This window comes from Myxocyprinus asiaticus, chromosome 43 (assembly GCF_019703515.2).
Source record: "Myxocyprinus asiaticus isolate MX2 ecotype Aquarium Trade chromosome 43, UBuf_Myxa_2, whole genome shotgun sequence".
Classification (NCBI taxonomy): Eukaryota; Metazoa; Chordata; class Actinopteri; order Cypriniformes; family Catostomidae; genus Myxocyprinus; species Myxocyprinus asiaticus.
Window position 1 is genome coordinate 32,386,816 of NC_059386.1, and position 15,757 is coordinate 32,402,572.

Genomic DNA, 15,757 nt, shown 5'->3' on the forward strand with positions numbered 1-15,757 from the left:
TTTCCATGCAACGAGAGTAACTGGTGATTTGTATTACGTGATGTGCACGGATAGTCGGTCACTCATTAGACGAACCGTCGTGTCGGTCACTTGATAGATGAACCGTTGGGTTTCAGGCCATGTTCGGGTCAGTTTTTCAAGGATAGAGTGAGTTAGGGGCTGTTCACAAGTGTTTGTGCATGCTTCTCCGCTGTTTATCAATTGTTTTTTTATGTAAAAGTGGTGGATGGACATCTTTGACCGTTGTGCCGCATCTCGCTGTTTTTTTCCGGAGTCTCACACAGGACCAGCGCAAATTTTAGACACAGTGTCAAGTGTGTTTGAAAGTTTGATTGTTTTTGTTTGACTTTAACGTCAGTGAATATCTATATATTGTGCTACTTAGGCTCCTTGCTCACTGTGCACTTTATTCGTTGCTATTTTGAGTAGTGTTTAATGCATATCCATTGCAATTAACATTCTTTTTTTTTTTTTTTTCACTACTTAGAAGGTCCTCGTGATTGCGTGGTTACTCACCTCAATCCGGGTGGGGGAGGACAAGTCTCAGATGCCTCCACTTCTGAGGCCGTCAATCCGTGCATCTTATCACGTGGCTCATTGTGCATGACACCGCGGAGACTCACAGCATGTGGAGGCTCATGCTACTCTCCGCGATCCACACACAACTTACCACGTGCCCCATTGAGAGCGAGAACCACTAATCATGACCATGAGGAGGTTACCCCATGTGACTCTACCCTCCCTAGCAACCGAGCCAATTTGGTTGCTTAGGAGACCTGGCTGGAGTCACTCTGCACACCCTGGATTCGAACTCGCGACTCCAGGGGTGGTAGTCAGCGTCAGTACTCGCTGAGCTACCCAGGCCCAGCAATAAACATTCTTTATTCCTGAGTCTCGACTCATGACGAATAACCATTTGTGAACCCTCACGGTTATCCAAATATTACAAACTGTTACAATGCATATCCCTAATTTGTACTGACAAGCTAGAAAAAGGACAAAGTAAAATAACAGTACCATAAAAGTAGTCCATATGACTTTTGCGCTGTATTCCAAGTCTAATAAAGCCATACGATAACTTTAAGAAACAGTCAGAAATTCATCTGTTGTTATTTTAAAATTTGTTATTCACTGAAAATCTTGCTTTCTTGAAGCACCATTGTTATTATTCTCACATGTAAAGTAGTTAGCTACACTGCAAAAAATCATTTTCTTAATTAGTATTTTTGTCTCGTTTTCCAGTAAAAATATCTAAATATTCTTAAAACAAGACTGATTTACTCGACAAGCAAGATGGCATAAGATATTATAAGTCTTGTTTTCAGAGAAATCTGACAAAATTAGTAAACTTTATGCTTAAAACAAGAAAATAAATCTGCCAATAGGGTAAGAATAATAAACTTTAAATAAAGTTTGATTTCTCTGAAAACAAGACAAACTATCTTATGCCAGTTTACTTGTAAAGTAAATTGATCTTGTTTTAAAAATGTTTAGATATTTTTACTAGAGAACAAGACAAAAATACTCCGTATGAAAATTATTTAATTAAACAGAGGTCATTAACATATAGAAATCTTAGGTGGGAGGACAAAAGGTACAGCCTGTTTATTTTTAAGGGCCAGAGAGCAAAACAACTTGACCTACAATATAAGTGGATTTCAGGGAAAAATTAAATGCTACAAAAGTATCAAATATGGCCCATTTATGGCCCATATAAGATAAAACGGAGAACCAATCAAAATGTTCTGTCATCATGTTTTAGGAATATGCTAGTAGTGAACTCTACTCCTTTTTGCAGGAAGTCAGTTTTTTCTCTAAATGAACTTGGGCAGCCGAATGGGACCGCAGGAGGAGGTGCAGTATCTGCTGAAGATGAGGCGATGCCGGCTCCTCATGAACTTGGAGAGGAGCTGAAGTTCACTGGCCGGTAACATTCTGTCAACGTCTAGTTCAAGAATAGTAGATTTACTGCACCTGAAGTTTAACGATGTTTCTGTGTGTGGTAGATTTTGTGGAGGACTCTGGCTTGACATCAAGCGGAAGATGCCTTGGCTGCTCAGTGATTTCTATGAGGGCTTCCACATCCAGTCTGTCTCCACTGTGCTCTTCATCTACCTGGGCTGCATCACAAATGCCATCACCTTTGGTGGACTTCTGGGGGACGCTACAGACAATTACCAAGTAATTTACTTGTAGCCACTTAAATTGTCAATGGCTGATGCAGTTTTCTAGAAAGCATAGTGGCCAATAGCTGATAATACCTTTGGCCAGAAATGAATTCTATTCAAGTATGTGAATAAAGTTATTATTTAAATTGTTGTATTTAATTATCTGTGATTTTAAACAAGGTAGCGTAAAACAAGCAGAACCATCACACTATTGGTATCGGCAGATGTTTTTCTAAATAATCCAGTTTATGTATTTTGTATCAGAAAAAAATTGCTTTATCTGTTGATGAGGTTTGCAAGAGCAAAGTTAGTATATGATCTCAAAATAGTCAAATATCAGCTGACACATGTCATTGATTTTCAGGGTGTGATGGAAAGCTTTCTGGGCACTGCGTTGGCCGGTGCAGTCTTCTGCTTGTTTGGTGGTCAACCGCTCATTATTCTCAGCTCAACAGGACCCATACTGATCTTTGAGAAGCTGCTTTATGAATTCAGCATGTGAGTACAACATCCTGTGATTTAGTAAAGCCAATATGCTAATCAAAAATGTATTTAAACTTAAGTGAGGTGTCATTTAGCAAGTGCTTTTATCCAAAGCGAATTCTTAAAGCTTTTGCTCAAGTGACAATGGTGGTATCTCACAGAGAGGCTTGTAGATAATATGAAAGGTTGCCTCTTTTTACCATAAATTAAAAAATAAGTTGCTTATTGAAAAATCAATTGATGACATTTAGAAATAAAATTTGGAGTCAATAGTCTTTCACCGAGGTTGGTCATTAAAAGGGATAGTTCACCAAAAATGCAAATTCTGTCATTTACTCACCCTAATGCTGTTCCAAAACACAAATTACTTTTTTTCCTTGTGGAACACAAAAGGAGATATAAAGTAGAATAGCAACCTCAGTCACCACTGACTTTCATTGTATGGAAAAGAGATGCTATGAAAGTGAATGGTGACTGAGACTGAAATTCTGCCTAACATCTCCTTTTGTCATACAGGTTTGGATGAACAGGGGGGTGAGTAAATGATGACAGAATTAGCATTTTTTGGTGAACTATCCCTTTAACCCTTTAATGCATACCGCGGGTCTTTAGTGACCCGGGACCTCATTCCACCCCCAGTACCTCATCCATTTTTTGGAGTTATGCCCACACCCCTCTAGTACTCCTCAACCTTTCTCTTCTGAATAGTGTAACAAAACAAAAACAACAAATGGCAAAATTGCACACACACACAAAAAAAAAGTGTATAGAGTCATTACAGACCTGAGATATGTAATAGTGTTGCTTTTTACTTTTGCTCTTCCATAAATAGTATTTTTATGATTATTTCATATCTATATAAGTTTACGATCACAGGATATATATTTATTGTTTGTTACCAGACAAACGAGTACTATATTCATACAAATAAGTACGAAATCTTATCGATTTTCTGTGCAACAATGGTGAATTATCAGTATTACATATGTGTCTACACATACATATTATGCATGATATTTCTTACTAAAGGTGGCGCTGATGTTTCAGTGATTGACTTGGTTTACTTTTGACATTGCTGTTTGACAAAGAAGCAACGTGGAAGTAAACTATAGCAAGTGTAACATAAATAGCATGATTTGGCTATTTTTATTTGGGTGTACTACTGAAATTATGTAATTTGTGCATCTATTTAGACTCAAAAAGTACCTGAGAAAATACATATTTGTTGCTTATGTGTAGCTTATGTGTTATGTGTAGCTCAATTTGTGTTTGAAAGCCATTTGCATGAAATTTCAATGTGGAAGTAATGAATCCTGTTCTATATTTGTTGCATCATTTCTTTGATATGTGAAAAATAAACATAAAAATATATCAGAATATATTCCATTCTATTACTTCCTAATTGTCCTAATTCGAAAATGTTTTGAAAACACTATCTGAACTTTTTGTAGATCCATTTGTACGACCAAGAGTATGTAATAATGTTTGGCGAAACACCTATGCATTTAAGGGTTAACTTTAGGGTTGTCTCTGTTTAGGAACAATGAAATTGACTACATGGAGCTTCGGCTTTGGATCGGCCTACACTCATGCCTGCAGTGTTTGATCCTGGTGGCCACAGACGCCAGCTACATTATCAAATACATGACACGCTTCACTGAGGAAGGATTCTCCAGCCTGATCTCCTTCATCTTCATTTCTGATGCCCTCAAAAAGATGGCAGGATCCTTTGACTATTACCCCATCGATCAAAACTTCAAGCCAGAGTACATCACTACCTACAGGTGTGACTGCCAGCCTCCGGATCAAGGTGAGTTTGACCTCTTGACCCAGTCTGACCACAACCTCAGTCAGTCAGGTCTGGTGGCGTCTTTGGGGATTTTTTCTGATGAACATAAAACATGAATATTGAAATCAACCCTCTTAACTTTCTTAAAACACATTTCTGGTGCTGTTGTGCTTGATTCTTCAGTACATTTTATTCTAAATAATAAAAAGTAGTCTCTGTAGTCTTTCATCAAAATGCAATAAAATGTTGCTCCACCTCTGAAAATACTTTTCTATTCGACTGACATCACCTAGGCCATGCAGGTGGGGAAAATGTTAACCAAATAGCTGTTTAGTCATTGTTATACGTAAATGGTTAGTTCACCCAGAAATTAAAAATCTCTCATCATTTTCTCCCTCTCATGCCATCCCCAGATGTGTGACTTTCTTCTGCAGAACACAAAGATTTTTAGAAGAATATTTCAGCTCTGTAGGTCCATACAATGCAAATTAATGGTGGCCAGAACTTTGAAGGTCCAAAAAGCACATGAAGGCAGCATAAAAGTAATCCGTATGACTCCAGTGGTTTAATCCATGTCTTCAGAAGCGATATGATAGGTGTGGGTGAGAAACAGATCAATATTTAAGTCCTTTTTTACTATAAATCTTTACTTTCACTTTCATATTCTTTTATTTAACCCTCCTTTTGTGTTCGGGTCATTTTTAACCTGGGCATCAATTGTGGCATCATATGATATTATGTAGATTTTTTTGTACATCTATGATTAAGATTTTTCTTAACTTTTTTGTCTCTTTCCCATACTCTCTCACACACTTTTATGTCTCTCACTGGGACTGAATCTTGTTTACAAATATTCTCATACACATACAGTCACACACTGACACACACACACACACATTCCTGTACAAAACAGACATGACAGATGTAACAAACATAACTAAATCAAATGTACTACTGTCTAAAGGGGGTGTGGCGAGAGCAAAAGTTCATGCACACATAGTCTGAATTGGGCTTGAAAGAGAAAACTGTCCACATTTTACTCTGCAGCCATCTGATCCCGAACCAGCTTACAGCATACTCGCTTCATGCATGTAAATAGAATAGATTTAGCCTAAAAACACAGTACAGAAGTATTATTGTTGTATACTTGAGTTGCACAGTTGTTCTGATGATGTTTAGTTTAAAAAGAATACATTAGTTTCATAACTTTTGACCACCAAGTTGTATAGAGCAGTTATGAGTAATAGGAAATGTATTCAAATTACTACTAATTCTCACATTAGATGTTAATTAAACAGTATATTATGTTATATTTCAAAAGAAATTCACAGAAATGTTGATAAAGATGTCTTCATAAGTATCACACCTGTTTTGCTGTAGTTAATGTATATTTTGAAATGTCAAAGAATTTCTACATTTTATAATATTAATAACTTTTATATTTGTCAGTTAAAATGTCAAAAATATCAATCTTTTTACATGTATGAACAGTTAAGAACATATTAATGACTTACAATATATTTTTAGATGAAAACCATCGGGTTATGAATGATCTATAAGCTTGAATTCCACCGGGTCAAAATTGACCAGCGAATGCAAAAGGTGTATGCTGTAGGAGGATTAAATATTGATTTGTTTCTCACCAAAAGAGGTTGCATCGCTTCTGAAGACATGGATTTAACCACTGGAGTCAAATGGATTACTTTTTGTGATTTTTGGAGCTTCAAAGTTCTGGCCACCATTAACTTGCATTGTATGGACCTACAGAGCTGAAATATTCTTCTAAAAATGTTTGTTTGTGTTCTGCAGAAGAAAGAAAGTCTTACACATCTGGGATGGCATGAGGGTGAGTAAATGACAGATTTTTCATTTTTGGGTGAACTATCCCTTTAAATGCTTTAGTGCTGTAAGTGACAAGTATTAACTTGTTGTTTGTTACCACTGTAACTTATTTGTATCATATTTGGTTTTGTTGCCCACAATCAAATTGGCGGCTGTCTGATCGAAGTAAGTATCAGCGTGTGAACATCTACATTAAGATGTTATTGTATGTTATCATATTTTGAGAGTGATAGTTACTCTGGTCAATAAACGTATACACACTGCAAATGTTTGTTTATTTTCTGTTGTAGTGAATTCACTGGCGCTCAATACATCTATTCCATCAGGTCTTGAAAACATCACTGATTACGCTTTGGTGAGCTGAAACTGTCACAAACAAATCCATTTTGTGTTTAATATCAGATAAATCGAACTGATTTATCTTAACTGTTAAGAAACATAACTCACTCTGTTTCTGTATACACATATGACCTTACTCTTCCACTCAGTTCAACTTCACGGCTCTGGACTGGAGTCAGCTGAATAAGAAAGACTGTCTGAAGTTCGGTGGTTCCCTGGTGGGCAAATCCTGCAAATATGTTCCTGATCTGGCGCTCATGTCTTTCATCCTGTTCTTTGGCACTTATTCCATGACCATTTCACTTAAGAAGTTCAAGGCCAGCCGTTACTTCCCCACAAAGGTTGGCCAGGATAGATTTCAGGGGGTTGGGACAGGGACAGATTTTCCCACGTATTCCCATATTTCCTGTGTATTCCCATGTTTCAACAAACCTCATTGTGTATTATCTGGTACAAATTGTATAGAGACTTTACTCCTTATCCTTGTCCATATACATGTTCTCCTTTCCCGACTTTCTTCTGGTTCCTTCTTTTTTCTCCAAGTGCCGCACATTGATAGCAGATTTTGCCATAATTATATCCATCCTGGTCTTCTGTGGTCTGGATTATGTGATGTCATTGGAGACTCCCAAACTGCATGTGCCCACCCAGATAAAGGTCCATAATGTGTCTTCCTGTCTGTCTTGAAGGGATAGTTCACCCAAAAATGACAATTCTGTTATCATTTCTCACCATGCTGTTCCAAACCTGTATGACTTTTTTTTGCTTCTGTGGAAAACAAAAGGAGATGTTTAGCAGAATGTCCAGGACGTTTTTGTTTTTTCATTTGATGAGATTAAATGGGGATGGATGCTGTTAGCTTCAAAAATGAGAAAGAAAGAAAAAAGCACAAATTTGTGCCATTGTATGACTTGAGAAGACTTGGAATATAGCACATGAGTTTGAAATTATTTTAAAAAATCAACTAAAGTTATATGGGTTTGGAATGACATGAGGGTGAGCAGCTAAATTCTACACAATTTTCATTATTATGTTATCCTCCTGAGACCCCGCATCTACATGTGTGAACATTACATTTTTGCTTCGCTATAGCCTATATTCATAGGCTGTAATCTCCTACAGTAAATTCACTTTGCATTATCACACTGAGAATCAATGGATGCACCCAAAACCTGGAAAATGTTGCTTTCAGGGGCTGTATACGGAGTTGGGATGAAAATCAGGTGTATTTCGAACTGTTCTGAGACCAATGCAGACAGACAGCACACTGGAGATTAACTCATTCACTAATTAGGCAGCAAGGGAGCATCCTATAGCTTTCATATGCAGCCAAGTGCATTCAATCCTAACATGGGACAGTGGTAATCAGTACATTGTTTTAACTAGGTTGGCAGTGATTGGATCATTTGAATCAGAATTAATGATGCTAATCTCTGTTTGTAACCTCTCAAAAACTTGAATAACCAACACTCCTGGAAACACAAACAATTTGATTAAAAAAAAAATCTGACTTTCTATAGCTTGTTATTATTTAAAATGTCACAATTTTGTCCCACTGTTCACACATGTGGACATCAATTTTTAGGAAAACTATTTGGTCTAATATATATATTTGCATATTTCTTAGGGGCTTCTAGTTGGAAAATGCACACAGCAGTCATGTTCGTGTCTCAGGAGGTTAAAGCCGACACTTTTATGTGTATCCATTATATTGCATTAAATTGTTACTTCTGCATTTTAAAATCTTCTTCGCTTTTGATCTGTGTGTATTAAAGTGACTCTACTGCTCTTTTCTAGTTCCTATCTGTATGTTTCTGCATAGTTTTCCACATCTGTGTTCATCTTTCTTTTTCCTATGTAAATGTGCAGCTTCGGAAGCTCATCAGTGATTTTGCAATCTTCACATCAATTATGACATTTGTTGGTCTTGATATGTTAATGGGGCTTAAAACACCTAAACTGATTGTGCCAACTGAATTTAAGGTACGTTGTGCTGTAGCTACACGTGTCATATTTCCCCTCTAACTTCATGTTGATTTATATTACTTTTCTTCATAATTATATACTAACATAACTTATCCACTGTGCTTTAAAAAAACATGGCATGTGATTTTTGATTTCAGTGATTTTGATTGTAATCTTATTTTTTGTTTTGTTTTTAGCAGACAACCATTTCCCTGTTGAAGAAAAGAAAAAACAGCTTTAACCAGCCTAATGTGGTTTGCTGGTCATAGCTTGCCAGCATGTAGGTTTCCACTGGTCAGGCCGGTTTGATTTGATGGTTTTAGTGGGATTTAGGTACTTGTCAGCTTAAGCCAGCGTAGACCAGCAAACCACCATAGGCTGGCATATGCTGTTTTTTCAGTAGAGTTGTAAGTGCTATAATAGCTTTATCCATTCTGTTTCTGTAGCCCACACGATCGGATCGTGGTTGGATTGTCATGCCTTCGGGGAAGAACCCTTGGTGGATATGTGTGGCGAGCTTTGTGCCCGCACTGCTGGTCACCATCCTCATCTTCATGGATCAGCAGATCACTGCTGTCATCGTCAACCGTAAAGAAAATAAGCTAAAGGTGCACAGCTTCACCTCACAAACTCTCCAGTCTTCAGCAACGCTTTGCAATAGCATTAATTGTACAACTATGAGGCACACAAATACAGTTAAAGAATCTCATATAGAATTATTTACACACATATGTGTGTGTTTTCTTTCCTTTTATGTTTTAATGTATTTTATCTTTTTTGCTGTATTTATTGATTTTTTGATTATAACTTGGACTTGCCATGGAATAGCCCTTGATGCTGATATGGCAATAAATACCAAAAACAACAACAGCAACCGGTTTCATGAAAATTACAAATGAGATCTTTATTATGTCAGTTGTTTCTCCTAGACATTAGTAAGATACATGGAGATCAAATTGAGACTTTTTGATAAGTCTCCTGCTTTTCAATATATATATATATATATAAAACTACAGTAATATCACCCATATCAGATTTGCCTGCAAACAAACTTCAGAGTTTTCAATATGAACATTTCTTGTCAAATTCTTCCAAGACCAGATTGTCTGAGTTACTGTATGTTAACAAGTGACCTATTTGTGTCTATTTTTATTTCTCCAAAGAAATAAAGAGAAACATCAGAGACAGAGTTGATACTTATATGAGCCACACAGTAACTGACCACTCTATTAAGCCCCCTGAGCTTTAACCTCCTGAGACCCGAGTGTGACTGCTGTGTGCATTTTCCATTTCCCTTTTTGATTTGTAACTAGTAGCACCTAATAAACATGCAATAAATAAATAAATAAATAAATAAATATAAAAATAAAAAAAATTCTAGAGCAAACAGTTTTCCTAAAAATTGATGTCCACATATGTGGACAGCGGGACTAAGTTGTGAAATTTTAACCAAATGCAAGCTATAGAAAGTCAATTTTTATTTTATTTTTTTTATCAAATTATGTTTCCAGGAGTGTTGGTTATTCATGTTTTTGAGATGTTACAGACATTACATCAGAAATCAGCATAATTAAATCTGATTAAAAGTAATGGCCTGCATCATCCAATCACTGCCAACCATGTTAAAATAAAATTATACATTATAAAATTCTGAATCTATGTACTGATTATCATTGTCCCATGTCTGCCAAACATGTTGAGTGGTCCAAACATCATCTACAGCCTGAAAATGAACTTTTGGTTGGATTTTAGGAGTGAATGCACTTAACTGCATGGAGAGCAATAGGATGCTCCCTTGCTCCCTATTTAACACTTAGCTGCATAGAGAGATTATTGGATGCTCCCTTGCTCTCTATTTAGTGAATAGCTTAATCTCCAGTGTGCCGTCTGTCTGCACTGGTCTCAGAACTGTTTGAAATGCACCTTATTTTCATCCTTACTCCACATAAATCCTCTGAAAGCCAAATAGTTCAGCTTTTGGATCAACCCATTGATTTTCAATGTGATAATGCACAGTGAATATAGGATTTCTAAAAAAAATTGAAAATATGTGCTAAAGTACACATTAGTGTACATTGTGTTTACAATAAATAGCTAAAATTTTAAAAAATAGCATATTGGATGAAACTAGAGGCTCTAATCTTTTGACTCAAACAGGTTTCAATGTAAAAACTTTATTAGGTTTCTTACCAGATGTAGTTTTGTTGCCGTTTCTCCTGAAGACAAACTCCGCTGTGGTCGGCACCATGTTGTTTTGTCATATAACTCTGTACGTCGAAAGTTTTACCATTTACTGACAGCACAGTCTTCTGAACTGAGATCAGCCTGTTTAAATTAATTTCAATTATGCATTGCGTATAGAGAAGCCAAAATACAACGTACATGCTTGGATAAAAGAGCAACATCTGAGCAATATATTTTCCTGTTTGTACAGTACGTATTCCACAGGCAAAAGTTTTTTTTCCATGTGACATTAATAAATATCTTTTTCTCATTTTCAAACACTACGCTTGAGAAGAAAGGTTGTGGTTATCACCTGGATCTGTTCTGGGTGGGCATCCTCATGGCTGTTTGCTCCTTCATGGGTTTACCCTGGTATGTGGCGGCTACCGTCATCTCAATCGCACACATTGACTCTCTGAAGATGGAAAGCGAGTCCAGCGCACCTGGTGAGCAGCCACAGTTCCTCGGTGTGCGGTAAGTCAAAATGAGAGTTTGGAACTATTTCTCTGTGCTGTTATGAGGATGGTACATTATGTTGATGTCATGTTTGTGTTTATTAAAGGGAACAGCGGCTAACGGGGACATTGGTGTTTGTCCTTACCGGAGTGTCAATTTTTCTTGCGCCAGTACTGCAGGTATTACAGTAATCAAAACTTTCTTTGTAGTTTTGTAAAATCATACTTGTTTATCATTGTGCAATATTTATTTAGAAGCTGTAAAAAAGTATTTTGTGGTTTTCTGTACAGTACATCCCTATGCCTGTCTTGTATGGTGTGTTCCTATACATGGGTGTTGCCTCTCTCCATGGAATTCAGGTACACATTTGTACTGCTTTTGCAAAAGTATTTTTGGACACTTTTGCCACCCTTATAAATGTCTGAATGTTATTGCATTAGATACAAAATATCAAAGCTAGTATCATCTGCCAAGGAATTATGCTAGAGCTTTTCTTAAAGCTAGCTTGACTTTTCGGAGCCATTTTTGCTCAATGACTGTTAATCCATTTGTGTCATGCTGATTTTTATGTGGATGTATGAAATCAGTTCCCCAAAGTTCACACAGATGTCCTAGCGGAGTAACCACATTAACACTGGACATGTTCCAGTAACATTTGACAACCAGAAAGTGTCCAAATACCTTTTGTCTTCATTTTGAACAGTTTATCTATTGTTTTATCTCTTGAAATCAAATTTCTTTTTGTGATAAAGTGTGCTTTATCTTCAGCTCAGTGTACATTCCTTGATTTCACCAGAATTTCCCATTTTGTTCAGTTTTGGGACAGGATAAAGCTGTATCTGATGCCAGCCAAACACCAGCCTGATTTTGTGTTCCTGCGGCACGTACCCCTTCGCCGTGTGCACCTCTTCACACTGGTGCAGATCACCTGTTTGGCCGTTCTCTGGATCCTCAAGTCTACCGTGGCTGCAATCGTTTTCCCAGTCATGGTGAGAGTTCTCCACTAGAAGTTTGCACGGGCCTTAATATGAAACCCGTACCCGACCCGTACCCATAATCGTGTGACCCGACCCTACCCGACCAGAAGAGTAACATCAGATTTTATGCCCGAACCTCACCCCGAAATTGCTCTTTATAATTTCTTCTCCAAGCAAGTAATGTGGCAATAGGCTTTATTTTATGTAAGCATCGTAGGCAGCATTGTAACAGTATTATTACGGTAAACAAACACAGTTTAAACATGGTATGGTGGCCCTTCAGCACACAGCAGAAGGGGGAAAATCATGGCTTACTGTTTATCAAGGGCCAAAACTTTGCTTGGTGCAGAACCATCTGGAATCATGTGTAAAAATGTAACAGTCACATCAAATGTCGAATCTTTGTGACACCTGCGCTAAAAGATAGTCGAATGAAACAGAACGCAGGTGTTTTTACATAGGAAAATAATGGAATGTATAAACACGTTCGGTGTGAACGCCCCTTAACTCGTCTGTTCGCACGTGTTTTGTGAGTAAGAGCGTGTGTGCGAAACAAGTTCGGTAGGCCTTTCTTGGGTCTTGGGTTGCAGACCTCTATTCTCCACACATTCTGGTACTTTACACCAATCTAGACCTAGGATTTTTATGTCTGTGAAAAAAATCTTTAATTATTACATTTAGATGGACCAAAATTCTCATTAGAAATTCTATAAACTCTTTCCACTAATTTTCAGTGTTTTCTGTACAGTAGTTCACAGAGCCTGCAGAATAATTTGTATCATTTGAATACATGCATTGGTATAACCTATTTCAGATAAACCCACCCCTAAATGCCATGTAAAAAGAAAATGAACTGTGGTTAGTTGGTTGGTTTACATGCCTGGTCTCTTCCTGTCCAAGTGGGTGATTCTACGCCAGAATAAACTGTAATCTGGACCAGGTTTAATGCCATTAGTCAAAATAAATTAATCTAAACTAGTTGTGATGTATGTAGTGGACACAGACTGTTGGCATGTGCTTTATTATTGAATGTTGACACTGCTTACGTGCCACATGACTTCCTCCGACAGATTCTCGGTCTGATGGTTGTGAGGAAGATGTTGGATCTGGTCTTCTCGCAGCATGATCTTGCCTGGCTGGACGACATCCTCCCTGACAAGGACAAGAAGAAGAAAGAGGACGAGAAGAAAAAGAAAGAGAAGAAGAAAGCAAAGGCAGAGGAACACAACAACAGCGATGAAGAGGTGAGGAAGACCATCAGTAGACAGGAGAGACAGCTCATGATCGTTGACAGGTTCTTATGTTGTTTAAGTGTTTTGTGAGTAATTGTTAATATCTTTTTCCTTTTGTTTCAGTGTTGCTGAGAAGGCACTGTATAAAATGTATCTATTATTTGTGTCTCCCTTCGTTTTTTTCTGTTGTGCAACATCTGCATGGTCCACTTAGTAATCGTTTTGAGAATGATGTTCCCTTAGTCTTGGTTGTAGGGCTGGGTAAAAATATAGATTTTTCGATGCAGTGCAGTCTTCATTTGAGTGATCTCAATATCAATTCTTAAAGGTACATTTCACCCAAAAATGAAAATTCTCTCATCATTTATTCACCCTCATGCCATCTCAGATGTGTATGACTTTCTTTCTTCTGCTGAACATAAACAAAAATTTTTGGAAGAATATCTCAGCTCTGTAGGTCCTTACAATGCAAGTGAATGGTGACCAGAAATTTAAAGATCCAAAAATCACATAAATGCAGCATAAAAGTAATCCATACGACTCCTCCCTGCCCAGTAGGTGGCGATATGCACGAAAAATGCGAATTGCCAAAAAGAATAGAAGAAGAATCTGAAAGTGGAGATTGATAGTAAAAAAGGACTTAAATATTTATCTGTTTCTCACCCAAATCTATCATATCGATTCTGAAGACATGGATTTAACCACTGGAGTTGTATGGATTACTTTTAAGCTGCCTTAATGTGCTTTTTGGAGCTTCAAATTTATCGCCACTATATACTTTGTTTGCATTGTTTCGACCTACAGAGCTGAAATATTCTTCTAAAAATCTTTGTTTGTGTTCAGCAGAAGAAAGCAAGTCATACACATCTGGGATAGCATGAGGGCGAATAAATTTCATTTTTGGATAAACTATTCCTTTAAATCCCAATCAGTCTTTCACTCTGTGTGCAACCCACTTTAATGCAAGTAGTAGGTGAAGAAGTTCAGCGCCAAGATCCTTTTAAAGTTTGGTTTGACGAGATCCACACAATCCATTTGTTGTTGAATAATGTCTCTTTTAATACTCTTACTTTACTGTCAGTTGTTGATTGAAAAAACAACAAAAATAGAAACATTTTATTCTAATCACACTTACCACAGATGCGGTAAAGAAACCATGTGACTCTCTTGCTTAACCAAAATACTTGAAACTCACTGATCTGCCACTATTTATAAAGAGACAGTACCAGTTTAGCACTTGTGCATGTAAGCAATAAACATGTAACAAAAAGCAAAAAAAAAAAAAAAAACATCATATATATATATATATATATATATATATATATATATATATATATATATACACATAAACACACACACACACTACTGTATATGCAATGTAATATAAGCAATTTTAAGATATATTTATTGATGTAATTCATGGATTACATGGATTTTAACTAAAATGTGACCAAAATGATAAACTAATGATAAAATAAATGTACCAAGTTAAAAGGTCCCCTGTACAATTAACTTTCTTAATTGTACAGGGGACAATTAATTGAGAATTTCTTTCATATGTAAGCAAAGTGGACATTATAACTGAAAAATACCCAAGATGAATCAGAATCAAATTAAGAGCTTGTGAATCAAAATCAAATCGGGAAATCTGTATCAATACCCAGTCGTACTTGGTTGTAATATATATTTGTCCTTTACTATAACCTTCCCATATTGTAAACATTGTAATTTGTTGTCATTTGCACAGTGCTGTATGCTGTGTTTGCATGAATGAAATATTTTTTCAGCTAGCATCCAGAATTAATGCTTTGGCAGTTCACCCCCGCTGGCAGATGTTGTAACTACACCACTACAAAAAGCATATTTTCTCCATTAATGGCCATTCTAAAGTAGCCATGTTCTGACTAAATAATGCAAAATAGCCAGTAAATTATTATTATTTTTTAAAAAAAAGCTAATCTTGGACCCTGGTTACAACCCCTTCCGAAATGTACCTGCATGCTAATTGTTTGTTGCAATGGTGTCTTTCCCCCAGTCAAAGTGTCCCAAAGAATCTCTTCCCTCAGTGAAGATTCCTCTGAAGCCGATGAATCCATCCATGCAGCCACAATCTTCCCCAAACGCCCCTAATTCTGACCCCTCAGCCTCAAACTGTGAGTAACGGATAATACACCATCCATCATGCACATGTTTATGTCTCTATACAACCAAGTCCTTTGATCCAAACCAAAGCACAAGGCATGCTCTAGTATAAGCAAATGGTTGTTCTGTAACTTTATGCTA

General features: G+C 36.9%; 1 protein-coding gene across 1 annotated transcript in view; it reads left to right on the forward strand.

The window, feature by feature from the left end:
• The window catches only part of LOC127433863 (electrogenic sodium bicarbonate cotransporter 4-like), a 41,012-nt gene that overhangs the window by 24,266 nt on the left and 989 nt on the right, over window positions 1–15,757 (forward strand). The window contains exons 12-25 of the mRNA XM_051686153.1: window positions 1,799–1,927; window positions 2,007–2,181; window positions 2,533–2,666; window positions 4,190–4,461; window positions 6,573–6,637; window positions 6,771–6,962; window positions 8,491–8,604; window positions 9,033–9,194; window positions 11,105–11,283; window positions 11,372–11,444; window positions 11,556–11,624; window positions 12,081–12,254; window positions 13,313–13,486; window positions 15,510–15,627. Of these exons, the coding sequence (XP_051542113.1) occupies window positions 1,799–1,927; window positions 2,007–2,181; window positions 2,533–2,666; window positions 4,190–4,461; window positions 6,573–6,637; window positions 6,771–6,962; window positions 8,491–8,604; window positions 9,033–9,194; window positions 11,105–11,283; window positions 11,372–11,444; window positions 11,556–11,624; window positions 12,081–12,254; window positions 13,313–13,486; window positions 15,510–15,627 (2,030 nt within the window). The remainder of the gene's footprint in view (window positions 1–1,798; window positions 1,928–2,006; window positions 2,182–2,532; window positions 2,667–4,189; window positions 4,462–6,572; window positions 6,638–6,770; window positions 6,963–8,490; window positions 8,605–9,032; window positions 9,195–11,104; window positions 11,284–11,371; window positions 11,445–11,555; window positions 11,625–12,080; window positions 12,255–13,312; window positions 13,487–15,509; window positions 15,628–15,757) is intronic.